Here is a 27,430-nt window from a genome sequence, read left to right on the forward strand (position 1 = left end):
TAGTTCTTAAGAGACCTGGTAGTCACTTGATGGCACTTTGTCTTCCAGGGATCACATGTGACTCGCTGGCCTGGCTTTTACATTCTCCAGTGGAAAATGCACGGCCCTGTGCCGTGTTCTGGCACCAGCCTCCCTCGCGTGGATGATGTTCTTGCCTCTCTGCAAGTTTCCAGTCACAAGTGCAAGCTCATATACTACTATGAGGTTCTTGCATCCAAGGACTTCAGGTAGGAGATCTACAGGAGGAGAGTTACTGGAGAACTTGCAATAGAGAAGCTGAATGAGAGGGACTGAGTGAGAGTTAAACATCTGGATACCAATGAACCCCACAGGGTGTGTGTTTCAGTGATGATGAGTTAGACTGGCAAAAACTTAGTGGCTTTTTGTGCAAGGAATCCCCTTTAGTCCTGTGGGTAATAAGGAACCCCTTGGCTGTACATTCACCAGTGCAATTTGTGCTTCAGTTCTTGCTTACAGCTACCTGCTGAGTGGGAGGTTTTTCACGGAGGAGTTTTTTGATCTTAGGAACGTTTTAGAAGTTACTTTTGTAGGAACTTAACAAGTATCAACTGGGCTATTTTATATATATTTCATTTGGCACTTGAGAAGGATATCAGTTGTGACTTGGAGAGTGCTTTCTGAATAAGTGAATCCATCCACGCTGGCCAGATTTGCCTAGCCTTTGATGCAAAAATTACTTTTTAAACCACAGAGTAATTTGAATTCTTTGCAAGTACTTGACCTTTCACTAGGAGTTGGAGGAAGTGTTAGGTAGACCAGACTTGCAGGTGGGCAGATAGCAATCTTGAGAATGTGACCTGGCTGGATCCTGTGGAGTCAGAGCAGCAGCAAATCCCTCACTCCAGCCACTCAAACCTGTTCCTTGTTGCTCTACCTGCATAAAATGTGTCAGGAACAGTAGGCAGTCACAGCTACAGTGAGCCCAGTCTGCTTTGGTAGGAGGAGCTGAAGACCATGGCTGGACATGTTGAAGCTGGGACTCTCATGCTTAGCAGGCTGCAGCTCTCAGGTTGGTGGTGGCAGCTGCGTTCGCTGAGCTGTGCTGCATTCGGAGCGCTCTTGGGCTTTCTGTTCTGCTCAGGGGCTGTGACTGCAGCCCCGCAGAGGCTCCAGCTGTGTCCCGCTCCCAGAATAACTGCAAGAGACAAGGTATCATATCTGTAGCTAAGAAAAAATGTCTGTGATAAATTTTTCATCATGACACAAAGGAACTCTGAGATTCTTAGAGGCAAACCTGAAACCGATGGGACAAAAAATAAAATTTTGCAAGCATTGTAGAGCGTAAGTTGATCTCCTGTCAGATATACAGTTTATCCTTTAATAGCTGCCTTCCTAACAAATACATCTGGTTTGTTTTATCCCAGGGGATCTGTGTCGAGCCTGGAATCTTGCAACAGCGGCTTTTCCCAGCTGAGTGGAGCCACATCATCTTCCAGCCAGTCCCAGAGCAGCTCCCATCTTTCCAGATAGCAGGACCAAGGCTACAGCAGCAAGGAAAAATCACTCAGGGCTTCCTGGCCGCCCCAGAGCTGCTCTGTGCACCAAACCAAAGAGCCTCCAGGGGCTGAGCCTTGGGGCAGTCGTTCGTGTGACCACTCGCAGAAGCCATTTGGACACAGAGAGGCTTCGGGGGCTATTTGGAACATAAAAACTTAGAACTCAAATGGCAGATTTAGAAATTTTATATCAGATGCCTACTTCTCAGTAGTCTTTTTCACAAATTGTGTTTTTTGGATGAATGTCAGTTTGCATGAATCTGTGTATTACTCAACTTTAAAGGGCTCTTTCCAATCAGTCCTTTTCCTGCGTGTGGTAGAGGAGACTGATGTTGCCTTATCTGTTTGATCTGTAGGACTAGATTATTCATGTGTAGCAAAACTAGTCTAGTTTTCTGGGTGCCCAGGGTACCAATTACACATCAGAAAGTAAAATGGGCACTTGAGGTGCAGGGACTTGGCACAAACTGTAAATACTGTAATACACATTGGACGTTTCAGAAGTCAGTTCCAGGTCAAACCTAAAACCTCTTCCGATCTGACAGGATGCTATTGGGAAATGTGTTGGATTTTTTTAACCCACTAAGATACAAAAATCAAAATGGCTTTCTAGAAAGTACAGGCAGAGAACAAGCTGCCCATAAGCAGCATCTTTCTTAAAGACAGACTATTTTTCCTTTTTCCTCAGGTTTACAAGCAATAATGAGTAGATCTGACCCATCCTGTCGAAGTGGATGGGAACTGAATTGAATTATAAAGGGCTAAGAAAAGCAATATTTTATTTCCTGAAGGCACAAAATTTTATGGCAGTATTATAGAACTTACTTCTTTAAAACATAAGCTAACTTGAAGAGAAAACTTTTAAAAAAGGCATGTATGTATTTAAGCACTTACTGAAATGTATTTATTCAAATACTAGCTTATTTTAAATTAATTTTTAACTTATTTATAATTTCAGAAATGGCTATTTATTAAATGCAGTCAGCTTTTTTAATGGGACAAATTTTGTTTTAGAAAGGAATAACTGATTGTCTTCAATCCCGAGAAATCTCTCTCCTTGGTTTCTACTGTTCTGTGATAGCTGGATGTTCTTGCGTAAAGGGCTGTATTGTACATAGCACTTGGGGTAAGGGCTGTGTCTCCTCTTCTCCTACACGGTAAGGTTAGTCCCATGCTTTTTGTACTCTAGAGGCATTTTTCTTAGGTTTAAGAAGCAAGAATTGGTTTCAGGAGTTGCAAGAAGATAGCGCATCTTTGACACACCAAAAATACTATGTTTTTCCATAATCCGCCCTGATTGTTCCACAGGGCAGATGTATAGCAAAGGTGGTGGTGATCCGCTGATTGGGTTGGGTAGCAAAGTTATACGTGTTCTTGTCTGGGTGACAACAAAATGAGAATTGGTGTAACAGATTCAGCTGCTGTTAGACAGGATTTGCAGCTAGCACATGTGCAGGACTTGCGGTGTGGACAGATACCTGCTTTTGGATCCAGCTGTGCTGTGTGAAGACCCTTCCCCACCAGCACAAGGTCACCCCTGCACAGATCTGCTGCCTATGGGAGGATGGTGAGGGCAAGTTTTGTGTGTTTAACTCTTGCTGGTGAGGCACCTGGAGCTCGGCACCCCTGGCAGGTCTCAGACTGAGCTAGGAAGGGCTGGTGCTGGTTCTGCTCCTGGCTCCGGGGCTTCCACAGCCCTGGTTCTTCCTCTTGCTCCTAGGTGCTACGGCTCCTCTGCCCCATGAGAGGTTACTGCACACATCTGTTTGGGAGGCAGCTTGTGATCTCTCCCTTGTCAATTTTAAGCAAAATTGCTGGGTTTGTTCTACCTACCAATTTACTTAGCCACTAAGTAAAATAATCCAATATGGATTCTTCTTTCCCTGAATGTTAATGTAACAGGAGAAAGGGAGCAGCAGCCTGAATGTTCTGGCTGATGCTGTGCTTTTTAAACCTGACTTTGTGAAATGCAGATACAAGAGAAGCGGAATTCTAAACCACCTTCTTCCCCTGCTAAAATCAGTGTGCTTTAAAAAATAAAACACGCTGTTTTCTTTGCAGCACCCCGGCAGGTCAGTGAGCCTGGGCTGTGTTCAGGGAACTGGCTCCTCAGTAAATCGGGGCTTCCCCCTGTTTCAAATATTCTGTATGCAAAACATGATACCTACCTCAAAGAGCTGTTGCCATGTTTGATATGAGATCGAGAGAGAGAGGACGCTGTGCTGGAGGTACAAAGGGTTGTGCCATTGTTTACAATGAAATGTGGCCATATGTGAAACCTTTATTCTTAGCAATTCTACAGGTTTGCCCCATCTGACCATTTACTGGCTTCTGTCCCAGCAGGACTGGGAAAGGCGAACAGGGAGCACGTCACCAGTGGGCACACATTGAAGAGCGATGTCAGGCTAGACTCGGGGCAAAGCTGGAATGCAGTAACAGAGTCATTTTGGCAACATTTTGCCATCTTTCAGGTTTGAAAAGGGCTTTTTTAAGTCTGGTAGGTGGAACAGCTTCACCTTGGGGGGGAACCAAGGGACACTCTGGCCCAGGAAGGGCCATTTTATAATCCCCTATTGATTAATTCATCGAAAGGTTTTGAAAATGCTGTAATCCTGTCATGTTAAATCTGTAACACTTACTGCAACTTGGAATTCCTGGTGGGAAGCGGTGTGACCCTGTGCCAGTTCAGGTGTGACGCTGCCATGGGTTGATGCAGTAGCTACAGCCACCTGTGCTGGTGTCAGAGGAATCCCTGACTTCACAGTGCATTCTCCTAGCTCACCCTTCTTTAATATCTGAAATGTTTATACTGTGAGCCAAATAATGCAAGAAACAGAGCTCTCAGACTGCAAGGACTAAAGCTGACAAGCATTTGTCAGAGATTCCTGCGTGCTATGAGCTTTGATATTCTTCCAGCATCTTTGTGATGATTCTTACACCTGATTATTTCTCTCTTGGAAGGCTACATTAGAATCTTGTGACAAGTATTGGTTTTTAATTATATCAGCATCCAATTCTAAGCTATTAGTTACAAGTTAATTGGGCATTAATTTTATTTTTAGCAAGGACGTACTTTCTCTCCCTTGCAACTGTCTTCGTTTTTATATATTGAAGTCCTGAATTTTCTCAGCCAAAAAACCCCAAGTAACGTGTTACTTGACAACAAATGTACTTAGTTGAGTATTGGTAGGTGCTGTACATCTCTGTATGTTGGAAATAAAAAAGCATCTTTAATGAACATGTCTGATTGTTTGATGCAACTGTCCAAATTGTGGTAAGCTCTGAACATTTACACACATGTGCTGTTCTCTTTACCCACAGAAATGGAGATAAATCTTGCTTTTTATTAGGTTATTTCTACACTTTAACTAAGATGTTATTTCATTTCCCTGTAGAACCAGCATTTTTTTTGTTCATTTTCATAGCACAGAGTAGGCTGCTACAAGACATCCTGCAATGTACTTGGTTATTTAAAATGAAAAGGGCCCACTAGGTTTTAATGGCCAACAGAGATTAACTGGGAAAGGATTGTATCTTCTGCAGCTGAGTATTAAGAATTTGAGTTTCAGGCAGTTAGTTGTAATAGACTTTATTCAAGTTTCAAATAGTCATCTGTAAATAATAGAAAAATAGAATCTTCTGTTTACAGGTTGATTTGATGCCAGCAGCACAAAAGTTACATATCCTTTACTTGGAGAGATAAAAAGAGTGCATAATAATGTTAATATTCAGGCTCAGACAGGCTTTAAACCCTCGCTTTGCAGCATTAAAGTAGCACATGAAAGGACAGTTTTCCCTCACATGGAAGCAAACTCTAATACATTGTTTTTTTGTTTGTGGTAGTGATGTTTTTTTTCTTACTGCATTGTGCAAGGATGTATTCTGCTAAAACATCTGATTTCCAGCTGAGATGTTCAGGATGTTGGGTTGTTTCAAGTCCTTACTGTTGTACTGCAAGAACCTACCAGAAATGCAGTGCTCATCAAGCACCTGTTAGGCTGCTCCTAGGACTAAGGATTTAGTAAGAAAACACTCTGGCCCTGCAGCCACCACAGACCAGGTGGAGAAAGTCAGGTGCAAGAAAGGCCCAACCCCATGTGTCAGCCTTGGAACCTCCTGCTGGGGTTTCATTGTGTGCTGCACCTCTTTCTACATGTTATAACAACTGTTTTTCAGTTTTCTGATAAAAATCTGAGTTTACCAGGGAGGAGCACACAGTTACAGACTACAACATCCTTACGCCTAGCTTTATGCTACAGGCAATTTATCCTGTATCTTAAAAATACCACTGCTCAGGTGAGAAGGGAGCTCTCTGAAGTGCTCAGGGCTTACATTCCTCAAGTATGGGAGGAAACCAGCCCATTTCCCTTCCTGCCGCAGCAGTGGAACTCCCTTATTCCCTTTTGTGTGTGGAACCTGGCCCCGTGGCTTGTGCCCTGCAGCTTTTTGTGGCAGCTCATTACACAGAGCTGGTTGCTCCAGGTGGAGCAGCAGCAGGGAAGCTGAGCCAGAAACAAGGGTGTCTCTTGGACTGAGGTATCTTGTGGCTGCTCTTGGGTTAGTCACAGTTTACCACGCCAGGTACAACATCCTCTGTAACAGTCAGTGCTGAGTGAAATGCCCCATCTCTCCTCATCCAGGACTCAGGAGGAGTGCCTCACTTTGGTCTGGAGCATCTTCTGTCTCGCAGGCAGCAGATGTGGAGGTGTGACTGGCTTCCCCGTTCATCTCCCTCAGGGGGTGGTAGAGATAGTCACCGCTCTTATGCTGCCTCTCCGACCTGGACCTGAGAAAAAGGCTGATGTTCCCCATGGCACTAATCATGAGAAGCAGAGCCAAGACAGCGGTCAGGGAGATCCAGGTTTTTCTGTCAGACAGAAGAAAAATCCACATTAGCGACATCTCTTGACCTGCTTTTCCATGTTCTCACCAGGCAAATGACTTCTCATGGTTTGTATTCCTTTCTCTGTCATTGCAAGCTTGTGGTTCTGCTCTGAGGCAGGTGAGAGCATGCCCTGTGAAAGCCCCTGGCAGCCAGAGCAAAGGGATGTTTTTAGTTTCCAAGTGACCAGCTGTGCCTGCAGAGTGACAGGAGCTTCACCAATACTAGAGAGGCTGAGCTCTGGTCTGGGACCTGTCCCTGGCTGTTTGAGTGTACAGTACAGCAGGAGAGAGGAAAGGGAGCTCTGGTTTAAGCTGCAGAGCACCAAGCTCAGAGCACAAACTCTCAGCTCAGCACTCGTCTTATGATGAGGTTTCCATCCCTTTACCTTCCACATTCTCATCCTTCCCGTAATGAGAGCTGCAGGTGATGTAATGAAGTTAGAACACAGATGCTTTGGGCAAAGAAGCAGCAGGTCTGACACATGGCCTGGCACAGCCAGGAGGTGTGAACAGCCCAGTCTCACAGTGAGCAGCTGCTGGAACAGACCAACTGCATATGTATACATGTATACAATGATTATTACACACTTACTCTGACAGAGAGAACTTCTCTTTGCTCCTTCCCTTACTTTGGGATGCCCAACACCGACCAGCTAGAAAACAAAGAATAAGAGCGCTGATAACTCCACAAACAGAACATTATGCACCAAAGGTGCTCTCCCAGCTTTGTTTTAAAAACATAACCACTGTACTTAGAGGTACCTTTGTTTAACTGGTCCTGTACTGCCAGTTCATAGGTGACGTTGCAGCTGCCTGTCTCCCGGTCACAGGGACACGTGTGTTCACACGCACATTGTTTCTGGCAGTTTGGCCCATACCAGCCCATGGGACACTCTGGGGAATTGATTGCAAAGAAACTGGTCACTGTCCATGCTCCACGTGCTTCGAAACCATCCAGTCTATCACTGCAGCACTCCTGCCCCCAGCTCAGCCGGGCCTGTTCCCCCAGCCACACTGGCTCAGAGCTTCAGGAGAGGCTCAAACCTCACCTACATCTCACTGAGGGGTTTGTGCTGCACAGCACTCTCTGGCCTTGCCTCCCATCCATTTCCCATCATACCTGAACCACATCCCTGCTGTTTGGCTCCTAAGCAGAGGTGGAGGAAGACATCGGGCACAGTTCCTGAAGGGAAGCATGCACTCGTGTCCAAGCACACACGTGCAGTGGGCTCTGTGGCTGTGCTGAGCAGGCAGGGCCCCAGCTTTCCTGCAGCCTGACAAAGCCATGCTACCTGCCCACCCTGCTTCCTCCAGCCTGAAAGCACCAAACTGCAAGTTAACTGCTGTTATTTTGTTTACTTCACAGAGAAGATTTTGTAAAACAAGGATTAGGCTGGCTGAGTGTTCCTAGGTTGGGAACAAAGCATCACTAACGTAACCATGCACACAAGAAGTTTACACCCACGCTGTAATTAACTTGTCCTGTCACCAGAGCAGGCTGTTCACTCAGATACACGGGGGCCTTGAGTACTGCAGACCAGCTGGTGTGGTTACACAATCGAGAGCATCACCAGCTCTGTCAGCACTAGCACGTACACAGCCGGAGTTCAAAGGTTGTCAGCCAGAACGGCCCTTTGGCGCATTTCACAGTCACTGACTTGGATCACCTGAAGCCCGAGCTACAGGCAGAGCCTGGTGCAGCACCCTCAAGTGAAGGATATTCATGTTCTATACTCACAAGCTTGGGAAACCAATGCAGCTCTTTGGGGCAGAGACTCTACAGGAATCTACAATTTCCTAATGACCAATAAAACTCCTCTTTCCTCTCTGCTCCCTCCTTTTCCTTTGGCCAGTTTGGGTAGGACAGACAAGCCCTTAAGAGCCAGGAGATGGCATGTTATGCTCCAGCCGTGAAGCTCAGGCCTGAGCCTGCCTGGCAGACCTTGCACCTGCTTTGCCTGCAAGTGGTGGCTCAGATGTGACAAAAGCCTCTCTCCACGCTGTTATCCAGAGCAGCGCTTACCTTGCTCACAGCTGGTGCCGTAGTACCCAGCTGGGCAGGAACAGGCTCCGTGCACGGGGTCACACAAGCCACCGTTCTGGCACTGGCACTTCTGGGTGCAAGCAGGCCCATAGAAACCGGCAGCACAAGCTACAGGAGACAGGCAGAGATCTCGTCAGGGCCCTCATTAGGAAGGCATCAATCCCACCCACACTTACACCCACAGAGCAGTCACTGGCACGAGGGGGTGAGGGCTGCTCACTGAACAGTAGCTAAGTCTGTGCCTTGAGCAAGGCCTTAAAGTGCTTCACACCAAGCCGCTCTTAAGATGCTCAGGCTGCAATTAAACTCACAGTGACAAAAAGGTGCAGCACACTGTGTAGCCTTTCCCTTCACTGCTCCCCGTGAGGAGCCACCCACTGCTGCAGCCAGCTGTTAGGAAGTGGCTCACACTGTCCTTTCGCCAGCTAGGGAGAACTGGAGTGCAAGTCAGAATTACCTTCACTGCAGTTGCTGCCAATCCAGCCAGCATCACACAGGCATCCAGCTGTGCAAACACACAAACAGGCATTAACAACAACAGATAAAGACTTAGAAATTTAATAGCAGAAACTTAAAACTAGGAACTTCTACTTCTTGAGGTGCCTTCTTAACTTTCCTTGTCTCTGCTAGGAACCCATAGAAGAGGAATCCCAAACTCACACACAGGTTGTGTTCAAATATGCACCTGTTACAGCTGCCAAACACAGCAGAACCTCCTGTGGACTGTATTTCAACAGATTAACTCTGAGTCAGCTATTAGCAACACCTGCACTCACTGAGCTCTGACCAGTCACCTCACTGGTGCAAACTTGGCTGTGAGTTCAATCAGGGAGATAGCAAAGAAACAGGAAAACAAGATTGAGCAGGGCCAGAAGAGCAGAAGCTGGGGGTGCACGTTACGGCAGTCCTGAGAGTCAAAACAAGTTTGTGGAAGAACAGCAATTGCACACTTGAAAAAATAATGAAGCAGGACAGTCAAGAAGGAACAATAAGGGGGGACGGGGCAGAACTCAGCTGCTTTGCCAAACAGCATAATACGCTGCCCTTCCCACCAGCAGAGTGACAAACAACTCGGAAGCACAACCCCAGGGTGTAGAAAGGGAAACTGAGGCATGGAGTTTGAAGTCAAGTCCTAGTACAGGTCCAGTTCCCAGTGCTGAGCCCCAGCCTGGCACTCCTGCTGCCTCCTAAAGGCAACGTGTTGTGACTGTCTCCACTGCTGCCTCAGATGCTGGAGGGAATGGACACCAGGAGGTGAGCCAAGGGCTGAGGCCACAGCACCGCCGGCTTCCAGGGCTGGCCAGACCATTGGCACCCATGAGCACCCAGGGCTGGAGGCCTCTCCAGAGAGCACTGCTCTCTGCAGTAAGGGAAGCAGCTGCTGCTGGTGTCAGTTCAGGCTGAGAAATAACTCCATGGACCAGCCAGGACTGCACATCGTGACACGCTGAGGCCCCATCGTGGTGCTTTGTGGGCAGGTGAGTGATATTCCCACGTACACACAACCCAGGCATGCTGGGAGCCACCCACGGGCACCCACTGGCACCGCCCCGGGCAGCGCAGTGACTCACAGTCGGTGCAGACACCATGCAGGCTGCAGTTGGAAGCGCCACAGTCCAAGATGTCACAGGCTGGGCCTCTCCAGAAGTCCCCCGAGCAGTGGCACTGCCCTTCCACGCAGTCCCCGTGCCCGCTGCAGTCTGCAGGCTCGCAGGCAGGCTCGTGGATACACACGACAGTCGAGATGCTCCGAGGGCAACGCCACATGCTGTCAAAGGAGCTGGGGATAGAAGACAGGTCCCATCAGGTGTGCAAGCCCTGTGCTGCTCCCAGCTCTATGTGAAATCAGTCAATATAACACAAAATTTTTCATGTTGATTCATGTTGGTAAGTAGGAACATTAATAATGAGAAAATATAAACATAAATCTAGATTTAAGTCAATGTTTTAACTGTTAACTCCTGTTGGAGTTAGTCATTTCAAACATGGCATTACAGAAAGCAACATGCAAGCAAGGTCTCCCTTTAAGCAGCCCAACCTTCCCTAACTTGGCCATTCAACACGCCTTTTCTTGAATATTATTTGCTTTGATATGTGACATCTTTGCAGTTACAGCAATGTGTGGCTTTCAACTGTCAGAGTACAAACTGAATTTTAAACCCTTCATGTTTCCAGTCAGAAATGACTAAAAAGCTTCATTTAAAGTAAAATATCCTTTAGGTACTCTCACGTGAGGCAGGGAACAGTCTCCACATCCCTGTTTCTCTTCCATAATAATAAGCTGTTGACAGATCTTTGCTAATTCCTGTGAACATGCAGCTCTGAATCTGCCAGTGTTAAGAGCTGGTCCCTTATCTGATTCCCACGTCAGGTCACTCAGTCATGACAACAGCTTTGCTGTGTGTCTGAAAACAGCTAAACTTCAATCTCTGATGACTAAGTAGAAAAGGTATGTAGTCACTAACCTGTCACTTGCCTTTACATTGTGAACTCCCAACAACGCAGAGCAACCCCCTTGCAGAGCAGAGGGGCAGAACCAAGCTCTGCACCCTAACAAAGCCGCATGGTTACTCATGCAGCCCTGGGCATGTGCCGCCAGCACCTACCAGTGCTCAGATGGGTAGCTTGCAAGGGTCCCATTTAAGACCAGCGTTGCAGACCCTCCACCATCCAGGTTGATAGCATTGATGATTCCCTGCTGCTTCAGAAATTCAGCCATTTCCCAGAGGTTGACCCTGCAAAAGCAAACAGTTCATTGTTCCTTCATGCTATTTGACTCCAATGAAGCTGCTGTGCTGCAATCCCTCTCCTCAGAGGCAGGGGACCATCTCCCATCCTGGGCACGTTGACCCACTGCCTGGAAGCTGCATTAGCCTTTCCTGGCTCTGCCAGAAAGATGCCGAACAGCGGTGTCTTCAGCTGACCTTGATGTGAGCCTCTGCCTTAAAACACACGACTGGCAGCTGCAGAGTCCTTCCAGTTCCAGTGACAGTATGTAAAGACCAATCTTGCACCTGCCCCAAGACCTTACCACAACCCTGGCCTTACCCTCTGGACTCTGTCTGTCCATCCACATGAACCAGGACCAGCCGCCCCTGCTTGTCATGTCCAACCGCAGTCCTGGCTGATATCACATTGATGAACCTGTCGAAGGTTCCTGTGCAGGAGAGGGGGTAATTCACACACCAGCTGGGTGACAGAACTGGCTGTTTAGACACATCTGTCTGCAAAACAGTTCCCAGCAAGGAGCTCATCTAAACTGAAACACCATGAGAACAGAGCTCAGGTTCCTCTTGTTCATCCAAGCCCATCTAGGAATAACATTTCTAGAAGCACTCTTGCTAAGTTTTTGTCTGGCACGGGGACAAGGAAAGGGATTCAGAAACCCTTGGTTTTAAAGTCCTGTAAGAGGCATCTGCTTTGAGTTTCTCTGGACAAGTATTATTACCAATCATGCCACCACCATTTACAGTCCCCACCATTCAACAACCCTGAGCAGAGAGTGCAACCTCATCTTGCCTATGTCTCGTAATACACTTGCCACAGACTCAGTGTAAAGCAACACAGCAGAAATTTGGACCTCTTAACTGAGTAGCAAACTGCAACTAGACAACATAGTTTCCACTGCTACCCCCTCCTTCCAGCAGCCCCATCAAAAGGACAGTCTATACCCAGGCTGAAGCCAGGCTTTACAATATTCACCTGTGGTTTGAATTTCATCACACTCAGCCTTTTGACTCTGACTGATGTACACCTCTCCATCTCTTAGTAGCCAAACTACCCCACTCACAAGTTGCATGAAAGGGTTTGCTTGATCCAGGACATCTTCTTCAGACAGGTAACTAGGAAAGAGAGCAGAAGACCCACAGTCACAGCAGTGTCATGTAAAAGCCTCTTCTGCTGCCAGCAGGCTCCAGAAGCAGGGAGAAGGGGAAAAGGTGGCTGAATGAAGGATCGCTGCATCCAAAACTAGAGGCCAAGCAGTGCAAAACATCACTGTAGCAGCCAGAACAGACCCTGTTTTCCACTGTTCTGCACATAACCACTGTTAATGATGGTCCCAGGCCACTGTGCATGAAACAACTCCTGCCAACAATGCGGCCAGTGGACCTGAGCCAGGGTAATAATGGCAGAAAGCACCTGGCAGAGCACGAGGGCAGAGCCATTGCCAATACTCGGGGATTTGTGGAAGCAGCTGTAACATCTTACTGTCTGACAGCTTCCACTCTGCAACACAGTGACAGCAAATAGCTTTTGAGAGGGTTTTCAGCAACTGCATCCAGTCTGCCTACAGCTGCCCAGAGGAGAAGACACTGCCGGATGGTAACTGCTCCCCTTTGTCTGGGAAAGAGTTTCCTCTGCTCCCGCAGACAGGAAAACCTTTCCCTGAACAGTCAGACAGTAAAAGGACTGTCCAGCTACCATTTCCACAATTGGCGTTGTGTGGCACTATGCAGTGCTTCCCAAGGGATATTCTTCTCCCAAGAATTAGGGTGCTGAGTACCATTTGCCTCATCAGAACCTGATGCTGGAGAGAACAGCAGCGAAGGCTGGGGTCGGACAGCTGTGCTCTCGCTGTCAGCTCTGCCAGCGGTTTTTGGTTCAGAACTGACTGCTCTGCGTGTTCCAGACACGTCTTGGGGGAGCTGGATGCTCAACTTTTAGTTTTTTAGTACCCATGATTGCAACCGAACAAAGCTCCATGCTCTGTAGAAAAGTGTAATTGAAAATACCTGAATGGAAAACATGCAAGAAGAAATCCCCTTACCCATGTGAAGGGAACACAAAGACAAAATGAACACAGCTCAAAACCGATCAAATTACACAGCAGCTTGAGCACAGACTAATAAACAGTCAGCTTTCAAAGCGTGCAATTACTCATCGCCACTCTAGGTGGCAGAGGCAGCATCTTTGCTAGGTGGGGGCTAACAATGTGCCCTGGGGCACCGACCTACTGATCGTGATACACTGTTAAAGGGTCAAGTGCAAATTACCTTCCCCGCTGCCATGACAGTCCAAATTATTTACACCAAAACTATTTCCAGTGTCATGTTTTGCAAGCCACAAAGACACTGAGCAGACAACAGCTCACACGGGGCCCTAAGTCCATTTAACATGGGAAATCCTGTCAGAGCAGGAGGGAAGCAGGGCAGAGCTGAGATTAAGGATTAAACAGTGACCTCGCAGTTGCTGTTGGTTCCCTCGGCAGAAGCCTCCTCAATAAAGTGGACATGTCACCAACTCCACCAGCCCCACTGCCACACAAATCAAGGCCGTGGTCCTCAGGGCTGCCAGGGAAGGGTTGCGTGCTAAAGCCCCGGCTTTGTACAGTCAGTTTGGCTTTGCAGGGGCCCTTGCTGGTTGAGGTCTGAGGACAAGTGGGAATGGGCTAACAGAAGGGTGAAAAATGCAGCCAACAGACACAGCAGCTTCCAGACAGCCCTAATTTAAGTGTTCAAAGCTTCCTTGCACTGTAACTGAGAGGCCAAGAAGTCAGTCCCTGGGCAGAACTTTCTGCCTCAGTGATTCTTCAGGGGAGTGAGCACTCTCCGAACATCCCTCAAGTTCTTACCCAAACACCATGGTGCCGTCCTTCCGGATGCCGAACTGAGCATTTTGCAGTCCTCCAGAGTTCCTCACCAGCTTCCCATCGCTCACAACATTCCCAAGACACTCTCCTGTTTCCATGTTGAAGTACCCACCATTCTGGGCCACCAGACACTTCCTGAGCTTTGCGGTCTCTTCCACAGTGACTCTGCGTTGATCCTGGCAGCCCCCTGTGCCACCCGGCTCTAGCACAGAGAAGGTCCTCAGGGGGTTCCTCACAAAAGTGAAGTGGCCATAGACCACCTTGCGGTGATCACCCTCTGGGGGGATGTAAGAAACAAATGTTCTGGTGACAGCCACTGGGCCACCTGTCCTGTTGTCACTGGGCCAAGCTTCGTGTGTCACGTTGCCATACTTGACAGGCTGACAGTCCCTGACGTGCTGGTGGTGGTGCCGGGGGCCATGCTGGTAGGGGAAATACGGCTGCAGCAGAGGGTCACTGGGGGGGCTCCTGCAATCATAGAATCACAGAATGGTTTGGGATGGAAGGGACCTTCAAAGCTCATCCAGTCCAACCCCTGCCATGAGCAGGGACATCTTCACCAGATCAGGTTGCTCAGAGCCCCGTCCAGCCTGGCCTGGGATGTCTCCAGGGATGGGGCATCCACCACCTCTCTGGGCAACCTGGGTCGGTGTTTCACCACCCTCATTGTAAAAAAATTTCTTCTTCATGTCTAACCTGAATCTCCCCTCTTTTAACTTAAATCATCACTCCTTGTCCTATTACAACAGGCCCTGCTAAAAAGTCCGTCCCCATCTTTCTTACAGGGCTGTAAATAAGGTCTTCCCAGAGCCTTCTCTTCTCCAGCTGAACACCCCAACTCTCTCAGCCTGTCCCCACAGCAGAGCTGTTCCAGACGCGGATCGTTTTTGAATTATTTCTTCTTCAGTGCGAAAGCGCCGTTGTCCCGGGCTGCCCCGGCAGAGCGCGTCTGCACCGCGGCGGGACACGGGCTGCCCGGCGTGGCGGGGCGGCAAAGGCCTCACGACACCCGGCCCCGCTCCTCCTCTGCCCCCGCGAGTCCCCGGTACCGCTGTAACCCACCCCGGCTTAAGGGGCCCAGTCCCGCGAAGAACCCGCACCACCAAGCTGCCCCCGGGGCACCGGCTCGGCGGCGCCCGGCCACAGCCCCAGCGGGGAGCGGCGCTCCCGGCGGGGAAGGGACCTCCGGGGCTGCCACCGCCCCGCGCACCCGCGCAGACACTCACCCGGCGCCGCGCGCCGCCTGCAGCCAGCCGAGCGCCGCCAGCGCGGCGGCCACCACCGCCCGCCCCGCCGGCACCGGCGGCCGCCGCCGCCCCCGGCCCCCGCCCGCGGCTCCGCAAACCGCCATCTTGGCGGCGCTCAGGGGCGGCGTTGGCGGGGCGCCCCCTGCCGGCCGGCGGCGGCGCAGCCCCAGCGCCCGGGGCCCGGGGCCGTTTCTCGTCGCCCCCTCATTCCGTGAAGCCGGGCGGTGCTGGGAACTGCGAGTTACGAAAACATTGGTGACTAGAAAGATTGAAAGAAAGACGTTTAAAAGCTGTTGTTTCAGTGATAAGCTGTGGCCTGTCTCTGTGTGGTTGACGCAGGTGTGTCTGAATCAGCTGCCGCCTCACGGGCACACGCTCTCTGCTCTGCAGGGTCTGGCACCTTCTCATCCCCGTCTCTGACAGACTCTGACACCTGTCTTGCATGCAACAAAGTAAACACGGCCTTCACAGCCACTATAGCTTCATCATCCTCATTGGGATGATTAGGATTTTGTCCATTTTCCAGAAGGGCAAAATATCTAAACTGGGGGGGAGGTGGTGTGACAGTATATTCTGTCAGCTCAAGGTTTTCCTAGCTGTGACTCTGTGATCCACCTCTGCTAACAGAGTTATGATGAAAACTCAGAGAGCCTTAGTTTACTAATCTGGGAATTTTATCTTTCAAGAAATATCCAAGTCAAATACAGGAATTAAAAAAGCAAATCCTCTTTTGCTGTATCTGCCTGTAGGGTAATTATTTTTATTTATTCTTTAGCCAGCCAGACCCCACATTTTCAGCAAAAGTGTTTATCTTTCTAATCTGCATAATTCTACTTTGAGTCAAATAACTATTTTGTTAACAGTGGTAAGGGAACCTACTTTATTCACTGTTTTCTCTTAGTCAAGTGCTCAGTCCCATCACCTTCTCCAGCTGCGCTGACTGCTCCAACACTTGACAAGTTTTGTATTTCATTTTCTTGACCTCAATAGCCTGTTCTTGGTGTTTTCAGCCAAGTTTCAGCTCTAGCACTAACTACCCAAAGAGCAACAGTAAAAGCGGGGACCCTTTGGTTTTCCACTAAATTCTAACAGTCCAAATAGCAGAAGAAATTAATTTGAGAGGTTTTGCTAGGTTTTGGGACATAGTTTCTAGGGGAGTGTCAATGGTGACTTCAGAACATTGTTTCAGTGTTTCATGGCTGCCTACAACAACCCGAAAGGAGGTTGTAGCATGTAGGGTGTTGGTCTCTTCTCCCAAGTAGCAAGTGGTAACACAAGAAAACAATGGCCTCAGGTTACACCAGGGGAGTTTTAGATTGGATATTAGGAAAAAAAACATTCACAGAAAGGGTTGTCAGGTATTGGAACAGGCTGCCCAGGGCAGTGGTGGAGTCACCATCCCTTGAGAGGTTTAAAAGGCATTTAGACAAGGTTCTTATAGACACGGTTTAGTGCTAAAGTTAGGTTAGCTCATGGTTGGACTCAGTGATCCTGAGGGTCTCTTCCAACTGAAATGATTCTATGGTTCAGTGATTCTGTTATGTTATGAGCCATACCTGTCACTGAGGAAAACACTACCAGTATGCCATTATATCGGAATGTTTATCTTGGGAATAAAATACATCTCTGAGGTGTGCAGTTTGCTCCCAGGTCCATGGGGCTTATCCGAAACCCCGAGCCTCTGTTCCCCGGACCATGGCTCTGGCTGGGGCGGTGGCGCCCGCGGGTGCCTGGGCAGGCCGCCCCCTGCTGCTGGCAGCAGACGCTCCTGTCTTAGGATTGTGCTTAAAACCCTACACATCTGGAAGGCTACAGCAGAGTTTAGTCAGGGAGACAAATGGCAAAACCGAACTGAGTCAGAACTTTGATTGGACTTCATACTCATCTCTGCCCATGATTTCTGTGTGACCCTGAGCTCAGCATTTGACCTTGGATAAAATACTCTCTGTCCTCTACCATAACCAAATGTTGCAGTAAGTATAATCCTTTTTTTTTTTTTTTTTACCTGGCAAGAGTATTTCTCCAAGCCTCCCAAAAATATCAGCAGCAGATTCTTAACCACAAAGAGCCCTTCTTGCCTAAGCTCACCTGGGATGGACACCAGACAGTCCTCATTCTTTTCATTAACTTGGGCATCTTTGTTGGTTCACAGGTCATTGCGTAATGGCGAAACAAACACTGCAATACAAATACCGTGATCTTGAACAAGAACTATTTTTCTTCACAACCACAAGTACCAGTTATTTACTAGCTTTGAAACATTTGGGATCATTCTGCACTAGATAACATGCCACTTTTTTCAGCGATGACAACTCCTTCACCAAACTCTCAACTCGGGCACAGTGAGCAGGGGCGTCCTTTCAAATTCCCTGCAAGAAAGAAAGTCCGTTTTGCATCCTACCATAAACGCACTTTAAAATACAGAGTTTTGAAGCCTCCTCCGGTCACCTTATTGCCAGCCACAACCGTTTTTAAAATTACATTTGACCTGGAGCCTGTCGCTGTTCTCTCGTCCTGTCGCCACAGACTCGAGCGCGGGTCCGCCCAGAGCGCGCCGCCGCCAGGGGGCGCCCCGCGCAGCTCCCGGCGCCACAAGATGGCGGCGGGCGGGGCGGCGCTGCTGTTGGCGGGCGCGGTGCTGGTTGCGGCGCTGCTGTGGCGGCGTCGGGCGGCAGCGGCGGGCGACGGGGGCCGGGTGTGCGTGGCGGTGCTGGGTGACCTGGGCCGCAGCCCGCGGATGCAGTACCACGCGCTGTCGCTGGCCCGGCACGGGCACGACGTCGCGCTGCTGGGCTACGTCCGTGAGTGAGGGCGGGCGGTCCCTTCCTCAGGGGAAGACCCGGCGGGAGCTGCGCTGAGGTGGCGGCTGGGCTGGGGTCGGGGTGGTGTGCGGGGGTCGCTCCTCTGACGGGCCTCTCCCCTCCGGCAGAGAGCAGGCCGCACGGCGACGTGCTGCGGAGCGGGAACATCCGGCTGGTGCCCGTGGCGGAGCTGCGGGGGCTGCGAGGTGGGTGCGGGACGGCTCCGGCTCCCGGCCCCGCGCGGTGGCCTGGGCCCCGGGCGGCGGGGCAGCGAGTGGCGGGGCCGGGGTGCGGGCCGTGGCTGTGGCGGGTGCTTGTGTGGGAAAATGACCCGGGGGGGGGTTGGGGCTCGCTGCTGCGCGGAGTGCGGTCTGCAAGGGCTGCTCGTCCTTGGGGCTTCCCTACCTGTCCTAAACACTTGCCCCCGGGTTACTTGAGCTCATTAATGCAGCTCTGATGCCGGCTGAAACAGGGACTCTTTTTTTTTAAACCTTGTGTGGTTTTTTTAGTCCATCCATAACCTGGTTTCTTCCTATACAAAATAGAAATTTATAGCGACTGCAAGATGTTTGTCTAAAACCAGGTTTCTATTTTTACAGCATGCCATTACTTTAAAACTGTTTCTGCAGACAGGTTCTGTACGAGGTGCATGTTCCTGGAGAGCCGCAGTATTCTTACCGGATTTTCTATTGTTTTACAGTTGGCCCGAAGGTTTGCCAGTATGTCATAAAAGTTATTGTGCAGGCAATACAATTACTGTACACAATGCTAAAGATAGATCAGCCATCCTATATTCTTCTTCAGGTATGTTTTGTGTTGGGACTCATTTTAATAAGAAAACATAGTACTACATTACAGGCCATGTTCAGCAGTCTCAGACATAGTTCTGATTATTTGAGAGCCAAAACTGGCCTAATTAATGGTGTAAACCTGTATCAAACTACTTATTTGGCTCTTAACTTTGATTTTTCTGTTAACAGCTCCTGTTTGTTCTTCCTGTTAACTGTTGAGCTTTCCAACCTCATTGGCTTGGAGTAGTAAAGAATAAATCTTAACTGAAACATTTGTGTGTTTATTAGAGGGGAATTTTGATCCTGATCCAACAATAAAATTTGAAGTGCCTACCAGTCTTTATAGGAGAGACTGGCAGTTCTGTAGTCTCTGAATGCAAAATTGTCTCTGTTCATTAAGAGCCTTTAAAAGGACATAATTTTAATAATTTTATATTCTTTTTCTGGTAGTTGCTTAGCATTTGTCACTTTACCGCAGTCTTATGTTGTTTTTACTTGTTTTATTTATAAAACAGAATCCTCCAGGCTTACCTAGTATAGCCATTGCCTGGGTCGCGTGTCTTTTCTGGAGAAGCAAACTGATAATTGATTGGCACAACTATGGATACACTATAATGAGTCTGAGTCATGGAAGAAATCATCCACTAGTACAAATTGCAAAATGGTTTGTACAGTGATTTCTTTTCCTCTTTATAAACTATATGGACCTCTGTAGAATTTGGAAGAATGGAAACCAGTGGGGAGAATATAATCAGCCAAGGGCTGTTTCTGTGAAGGATTTCTGTATTATGCCATGTTAAAGCCTTTCTGTTTCATAGAGCACGTTCTGTAAAATACCTTTGTTAAACACGTAAGAAGGTGATTGGTGAAGTAGGCAGGCTGCTTTTATGTGCATATGCAAACTTCAACCTTGTTACTAGAATTCCTTTATGTGTACTGGGTTGTTTTATTCCCTAGTGCTGCTTTACACTCCAGCTCATCTTTAAAGCTCTGTTTCTTGCTCAATCTAATTGGTTAGATGTACATAAAGGCTTTAAAGGCTTTCGAGTGTGGTGTTCTTGGATCTAAGATCCAAGAGAATAAGGGAGTCATGCTGTATCCCTTCTCAGACTGATACTGCTTCAGTACAATTAAATTTCAGTTACTGGGAGCAGCTGGGTTTCTTTTGGTTTTGTTTGGCTTTTAATTAGCATTGGCACTGGTGGCAGTTATTGTTTGTTTAATGCAATTGCCTGCCTGTGATTGCAAACTAAGATGTAATTTTTTTCAGGTATGAAAAACTTTTTGGGCGTTTGTCAGACTACAACTTGTGTGTCACTAATGCAATGAAAGAAGATCTATGGATAAATTGCAACATAAAGTAAGTCAAATACCTATAACAAATTACTGTGTGCATATGTGAAATAAAAGAATATTGTAGCGAGTGAGGCACAGACTCTCTTTTTTAGGTGCAAAGAGAGACGTTTATTACAAATTCAGGCTTGCATTTATACTTGCTATGATGCCTGCTCAAGCATTTGCTGATTTGCTAAGTTAGTCGTTACATAAGTGATGTATTTTGTGTTCCCACCAAAGTTGCTGCCATAAAAGCATTTTTTTGGTCTATCACAAGCTACCCCACTGTCCTTGATGTATCAATTAGCATCAGTCCTTCTGTCCTTCATGTATCAATTACTATACAGTCCGTCCTTGTTGTATTTTTCCACCAACGCTTGTTCTCACACTGTCAACTCTTGTAGTTTCTCACAGGCCCGATGTCAGAATACTGCCATAGAATATAGCCCTGGTGATTCTGGATTCAGAGGAATCTTGCAAAAGCAACTTTCCCAAGGCGTTTTGTTAAAAAACTGAACTAATGTGTTTCAGGGGTGATGAGCTAGTCGAGTGTGGGCATACAACAGTCTTCATTACCCTTCAAAATTATCACCCCATTGACTAGAAGGTGGCAGTCCAGGTGCTACTATGGAATCAAAATGAGGCTGACATCACTGGGTTCATTAATAACTCATCTGCCCTGCAAATTTTTCATTTGCAATCAGAGGGCTTTAAGATCAAAGTTGCTCAGGAAAGGTTATGAAGTTTAAAGATCAGGACAATTGTGTCTGCAGATTTTATGGTTGCATTACACCCCTTAAATATGCACACAAGAAAGGGGTCCTTTGTTACGGGATTAATGGGTCCACCTTGGTGTATTCCAACAAACTTCAGGATTACAGAAAGTTGTAAACATAAAAAAAAAATAATTGTTGTGCTGTATTAATTAACTTAATTATGTTCTGCTTTACATCAGTTTAGCATGTCACTGTACCACATGTGTTTTGTTACATCTGTGTTTAATTTAAATTGTTTATTTATTTTATTACAGGGCAGTAACACTGTATGACAAGCCAGCTTATTATTTTAAGGAAACACCATTAGAAATACAACATCAATTGTACATGAAACTTGCCAAAGACTATGAGCCTTTTAAACCACGGTATGTTTAAGTAAAGCACACAGTTACAGTCCTTAGCTGAATAACATAAAGTTATTGCACTTAGTTACCAGAAATACTTTTGCATGGTGTCACAAGTTACTGAACATCAGCAGGTGGAGTGGTCTCTGCGCTTTCAGCTGACACTGTGCAAGTTAGCTTAATTGTCTCTAGGAGAGGCCATGACTGAAATCATTGAGCTGTGGTAACATAATGCTTGGTGTGTGAAATAATGAAGTGTTTTATTTTTAAAGACGTTGGAATAAGTACTGAGGGGATCTGTAATATAATATCTGTGGGCTGGAACTCAGCAGTTGTCAGTTCCCACTGAACTCGATGGCAGTGGCTGGATGCTTCATTAATAGCAACCCTTCCTGTCGCTTACTGTGGAGAGCTTTCAGGATTTTGGTCTAAGCATTAAATGTTCCTCTCTGGCTACGTGCAGGATGTCTCCTATAGTAGATCACTTTAACAAGGTGTTATTTTATCAGCCTAATGCTTCAAAAATAAGTGAAAGCCATGGTGTATAGAAGGTTTGGGGTTTTTTTAATGCCTGCCATACAATTATAGGTTCTGAGTTTAATTGCGTAAATGTACTGTTGGCCTCCATCCTGTTTGAGACAGAGCTGGAAAGAGAGACTACTTTGTCAATTTGTTAAGGAAAAAACTTTGTTGGAAGGTGGAATCGTGCCTATAGCAGTGGTGTCACTAGGGTCTTTGTAGTGATAGAAAAGATGGAAGAGCTGTCTCACTTACGATCAAGTATCTCTGCAACTCAGAAACAAAGTGTTTGGAAATTTGTGCTGGTTAAGCATAGTATTTCCTTCTGTGATTGTTGGTGGTGTTTGTGTAGTCCATACTCAGAAAATTCTGTTTCCATAGTACAGAGTCTCTCAGTTTGAATTCTGAGACATCTGCCTTTACAGAAAGGGATGAAAAAAATGGACATGTGATAAAAACCAGAGGACGACCAGCTCTTCTAATCAGCAGCACAAGCTGGACAGGTTTGGAAACGACTAGTTTTATTTTTAATATTTAACCACTGTTTAACAGAAGATAAAACAAGGACTTTTTATACTTCCTCACACTTGACACTTGCCGTGCCATAGAGGTGTTTACATCACCAGTGGCGAAGTTATTTCCCTTCATTTGGCTGGAAGTACATAAAGACAAGTTGTGTATGACCTACCTCAGTGGTTAAAAAGAGATGATTTTTTTTAAAGTGGTATTTTAATAATGGAGCTGCAGTCTAGAGGCTCAGCTTCAGGAATGGTTGTAGAGATTTCCTACTTCACTTTTAACTTTCATTCTAGACATACTATCTTGCATGGTGGTGTAAAATGGATTAATAAACTAAAATATTTACTCCTTTATTTCTGATAATGTGTATGACATAATTTTTTCACTTTCTTTTCCTCTTTATGAAAAAGGCAACAGAAGTGGAAACAAATCCATTGCTAGTAATCATGGGCAGACTTGTCTAAACCTTTGAATTTCCAGGGCAAGTTCTATACTTAATCCTGTAGCTTTAGAAAACAGACATTTTTAACTTGATGGCATTGAGGATGGGCAGTAGTTGTGGCTTGTTTGTCTGCTGTGTTGGCAAAAAGGGAAGCAATTAAGCCCTGTATCTGAGAACAGATTTTATTTATTAAAATAGTTCCAGCAGATTTTTAATAGGAAAAGCATGTTGCATATTTAAATTATTTAGGTGAAGGTGAGGAAAACCTTGATTGATGTTACTTAAAGACAATAATTCATTATAAGTGATAGAAATATGAATGTCACTAATAAAGCCTTCTCTTTCAGAGGATGAAGACTTTTCAGTCCTTTTGAAAGCTTTAGAAGGTAGGTATTCATCTCACCTATTCATCTCACCTATTCAAAGAAGAATAGTTGTTTTCTGGACAGTTGTGAAGGGTTTTGCTAAGGAACAATGCTTCCATATATAGTGAAAATGCAGGTGTATTTGATTAATTAGCAGTCATTTAAGAGGAGGAGTTGAAATACAGAAGTGTAACATCTGGATTCAATTAGAGTAATTGTCAGGGAGAATTATATTTCTAACTAGCTTGTAAATTGCAGTTTTATTTTCTAAGCTATTACATATACTCTCCATAGGTATCTGCTAATAGGAAAGAAGGGAATATGTATTGTCTCAGTAGGCTTTGCAGCTGCAGTTTCTAAATTGATACATTGAAACAGCTGATGTGGTGCAGTCAAACAAATGCTTTGTGAATAGTGCATTTTAAACAGACTGTAATTTATTTCTACAGAAGTTTGTCAATTTTAGCATTGCTAAATTTACTGTTTTACTAGGTATATGCTTGTGAAGTAAGAAGCTAAACAATGACTACACTGTGACCATTCTTAAACCAGGAATCTGTGTATTGGGCAGCTCTAAACAGTTTTTTATCTTCTCCAGATTATGAACGATATGTCAATGAAGGAGTCAAGCTTCCATCTTTAGTATGTGTGATAACAGGTAAGAGTTCATTTGTATTACGATTCTTTCATCGCTAATACAGAAGACTTCATTTACTCTTTTCTATGCTGACTCTTCCATTGATGGTGCAGAGAGGGGAGGGACTGTTACCTTTGTCTGATTATGAGACTAGTGCTTTATAGTTGAACTGATACAGACACGTAATCAGGGCACATCTTTAACAAGGAGAAGCTCTCAGCCTGCCTGCCTAGGACAGCTGTGCATTACTCCATGCTCAAAAGAATTTAAGCTCAACATTGAGATGCTGCAGTAAAAGAAACTTAAAATCTGATGTTTGGAGTGTTACACAGAAAGTTTTTTATTTAGTCCTAGAACAGCAGATGTACTCTTCAACCAAGGTTTTGCCAAAAACGTTGTGTAGGCAGAATGAATGCTGTTTCCTTAACTTTCTCATTAAGAACAAAATAAAACTTAGTGTGAATTGGAAGGGCCAGTTGTGCTGTTGAAATTTGTCATTAATTATTTGGTTATCTTACGGCTGTATAGAAAATGCAGGTCAGGAATGGGGGATATCAGTGACAGGCTTTTCTGAAAATGGAGTAAACAAGTCTAGGCTCACGGTACTTTCAAGGATACTAAGTCTTTTATGTGTCCTTTTTTTGAGGTACCTGATACAACAGGAGTTTGTCAGCCATACAGTAAGATGCACAGACCACACTATTTTCAGTCATGTTGACAAAAAATACTATTATCTATATTTTTTCTGTTTTAAACAGGTAAAGGGCCTCTAAAAGACTACTACAATGGGCTGATAAATAAACTGCACTTTAAACACATCCAGATCTGTACACCGTGGCTTGAAGCTGAGGATTACCCTCTTTTGCTTGGTAAATAATGGATTATGAAATAGGCTTGAGAATGTTTGAAAAACAACTTAGGAAATTTGCAGGGAGCTGCTACAGATTTTTCCTGGAAGCTGCTAGAATATATTAAGCAAATGAACTTGCTTGTTAGCGACAGTATACATATATACTATCCGTGGTTTTGACTCATGCCAGCAAATTTGCTAAATTTCTCTAACTACACTTTTTTAATGCTATCAGGAGAAGTAGATATAGTATCTGTGTTGATATTTTTAGCTTGTTCTTTGTACTCTTCCTTCCCTCTAACTATGCTGAAATGCAGCGTGCTGATGCATATTCCAGGTTATTTCAGGGTCACTTTAGTAAATGAAATCATAAAGTTTTTGGCTCAGCAAGCAAAAGTAGCTGAAATTCTAAATTAACATGTCTTTGGAATAGTTGAGCATGTCCATTGTATTAGCATAAGCGTGAGTAAGCTTAATGAAGTACTAAAATACATATTCAGCTTGATCTACATTTTGCGGAGTTCGAGCCTGCTGATTCATATGGCTGTAAAACACTGTGTTTATTTGGTACGTTTGAGCTACCTAATGTCTATAGAATCATGCTGTAATTTCTCTATTTTGAAATCCCTTGAGCGGGAATAGGTGGCTAGCGAGGCACGCAGCATGTCCCATCTGGGTTGTGGTGGAGTTTTCCTGTGCACTTATCCATTCTTAGCAGATTAAAAGGCAGAAAGGCTGTTTTAAGACCTGTAAAATTTTAAAACTCCCTTTAATTCAATATCTGCTCACCTGGTATGTTTCTAAAACCTGACTCATTTTAGTCACAAAATAAATTGCTTTTTTTTTTCCTGAGTGCTTGAAATCAAGTCAGCGTGGACAGTGTTGAAGGTGGCTCTGTTTAGCTCGCATCACCCAAAGTAGAACATAAATAGAAAGGTTTGCAGTAGGGCTAGAAGAGCTGCTTTCAGAGAATTCAAACTCTTGTCTGTTTTGTTTGTTCTTCAGGCTCAGCAGACCTGGGGGTGTGTCTCCATAAATCATCTAGTGGTTTGGATTTACCCATGAAGGTGGTAGATATGTTTGGCTGTTGTTTACCTGTATGTGCAATACATTTTGAATGGTAAGAGCTTGCTTATTCTGATGGGGTTTAAGTGAATCATATAAAACTGTTATCTCAAAGCAAGAATTTAACAGCTTCTGCATGTATCAAAGGAGATTCCACTATTATGCCATAGCAACTTTTTTTTTTATTTTTTAATTCAATAAGATAAATTAGAAATCTACAAACTTGGGAGTATTTAATGCAACTAATTGCCTTAAAAACCTACCCCGTAATCCTTTGTTTCTGTATGCTTTGTGTAAGAAAAGCTTCCTTCTGAATAAACATGTCTGTTCTGTGAAGGGGGATGAGTGTGTGCATAGTCAACCATAAAATTTGCAGTTCTTTTTGGGAAACCCTAGCTTTTATAAATAAGATTCTTTGTGAAGGTCTTAGGGACTGGATTATGGCCAGATTTTCCTTGTAGGTTGATTTTAAAGTAGATCATTGCCCTGATATTTGCTGTATGTCCAGATGCACAAAGACAGAATGAGGGACCTTTTGTACTGTAGTGGTAGATTTAGATAGCCTGACTTAAAAGGGAGAAACAGTCTTTAAATGTAAACATTTGGAGGTGCCTTCATTCCATTTTGTCAGGTATGAAGCTCATATCTAGACATCCAGGATCATGTTACAGGTATCCTAGCATTGTCTCTTCAGATGTCACTCTGCAGCTTTTTAAATGTATTATGTTATGTCCCTCTCACTGCTTTTTGTCTCATATTTTTTTCTATGACTTTTGTTCACAGTTTACACGAACTTGTGAAACACAATGAAAATGGTCTGATATTCAGGGACTCAAATGAACTGGCAGAACAACTAAAGGTAAAGGCTTGACTTATTTTTCTTTCCCACTAGCTGTATCCGCAAAGGTGCTACCATGTGAGCCGCCTTTTCGTATCTGACTATCATCTGTGTATTTTGCATTCTCAGAAGATATTGCTTTGCCTGGTCAGTGTTATTGGCCTCATTTCTATTTGAATATTAATTTGAAGCTGGCAAGAACACTTTAAATATCGTCGTCATTCACTGTTTACGGGGCCAGATGAAAGAGTGCTTTCTTGCTGCAGCATTTGTAGTTAAGGGTTGATGTTGGGGAGGCTAGAATGAGCCTAAAATGTAACATGGTATTTTTCTGTGGTTTTCCTTTTTTAAATTACAGATGCTTTTCTTGGAATTTCCTACACTGGAAGGCAAACTTCACAACTTCAGAAAAAACCTCCGTGTGTCCAAGCAGCTGCGCTGGGATGAGAGTTGGGACCAGACTGTTCTTCCTTTGCTTGGGCAGAATAAATGACACTTTGCCAAAAAAGCTAATACATTCCTGGCGCTACATCGGTTTGATAAATAGTGAATAAACACTTTGTATTGTGTATGGTTGCAGTTTTTCACTACTTCATCTTGGGACAATTGTTTGGACGCACCTTTTTGTTAACAAATTTGAGCTGCTCATGTGAGTAATAACAGCGCTGGAGCTGTGGCCGAGGTCCTTTGTGTGCCAGTGGTGTAAGTCTTGAGGGAAGAGGGTTCCTGCACTGATGAGCTCGAGCCTTGTGTCTGGACAGCCTGTCCTTTCTTATCGCTTGGGATGAATCTTTACAAAGTGGGAGGGAGGTTTGGTTACTTTAGGGACTTGTCCAAAATCAAACACCTGTGCTGCTTATAGGTCA

The 27,430-nt window shown here is 45.6% G+C and overlaps 3 protein-coding genes across 6 annotated transcripts in view; 2 read left to right on the plus strand and 1 right to left on the minus strand.

The window, feature by feature from the left end:
• The window catches only part of SEC14L5 (SEC14 like lipid binding 5), a 37,998-nt gene extending 33,243 nt beyond the window's left edge, over positions 1–4,755 (plus strand). For all 4 annotated transcript variants that reach the window (XM_065030978.1, XM_065030979.1, XM_065030980.1 and 1 more), the window contains 2 exons: positions 49–227; positions 1,386–4,755. In XM_065030978.1, the coding sequence (XP_064887050.1) occupies positions 49–227; positions 1,386–1,491 (285 nt within the window). In that variant the 3' untranslated portion in view covers positions 1,492–4,755. The remainder of the gene's footprint in view (positions 1–48; positions 228–1,385) is intronic.
• Positions 4,756–5,090: 335 nt separating this feature from the next.
• On the minus strand, positions 5,091–15,418 carry NAGPA (N-acetylglucosamine-1-phosphodiester alpha-N-acetylglucosaminidase). The gene is made up of 11 exons (XM_065030981.1): positions 15,262–15,418; positions 14,018–14,503; positions 12,148–12,287; positions 11,494–11,602; positions 11,052–11,180; positions 10,017–10,225; positions 8,903–8,950; positions 8,425–8,553; positions 7,164–7,295; positions 6,994–7,054; positions 5,091–6,384 (listed from the first exon to the last, which is right to left on the minus strand). Exons 1-11 carry the CDS (start codon positions 15,384–15,386, stop codon positions 6,150–6,152), a joined length of 1,803 nt encoding a protein of 600 aa, XP_064887053.1. The 5' UTR covers positions 15,387–15,418; the 3' UTR covers positions 5,091–6,149.
• Positions 15,419–17,854: 2,436 nt separating this feature from the next.
• On the plus strand, positions 17,855–27,133 carry ALG1 (ALG1 chitobiosyldiphosphodolichol beta-mannosyltransferase). Its single transcript, XM_065030997.1, has 13 exons — positions 17,855–18,083; positions 18,212–18,289; positions 18,784–18,887; positions 19,390–19,538; positions 20,145–20,234; positions 21,240–21,350; positions 22,230–22,351; positions 23,157–23,195; positions 23,773–23,832; positions 24,570–24,680; positions 25,667–25,781; positions 26,510–26,585; positions 26,923–27,133. Exons 1-13 carry the CDS (start codon positions 17,879–17,881, stop codon positions 27,055–27,057), a joined length of 1,395 nt encoding a protein of 464 aa, XP_064887069.1. The 5' UTR covers positions 17,855–17,878; the 3' UTR covers positions 27,058–27,133.
• Positions 27,134–27,430: the final 297 nt, after the last annotated feature.

The sequence above is a fragment of the Columba livia genome, chromosome 15, assembly GCF_036013475.1.
Source record: "Columba livia isolate bColLiv1 breed racing homer chromosome 15, bColLiv1.pat.W.v2, whole genome shotgun sequence".
In the NCBI taxonomy this organism is placed as follows: Eukaryota; Metazoa; Chordata; class Aves; order Columbiformes; family Columbidae; genus Columba; species Columba livia.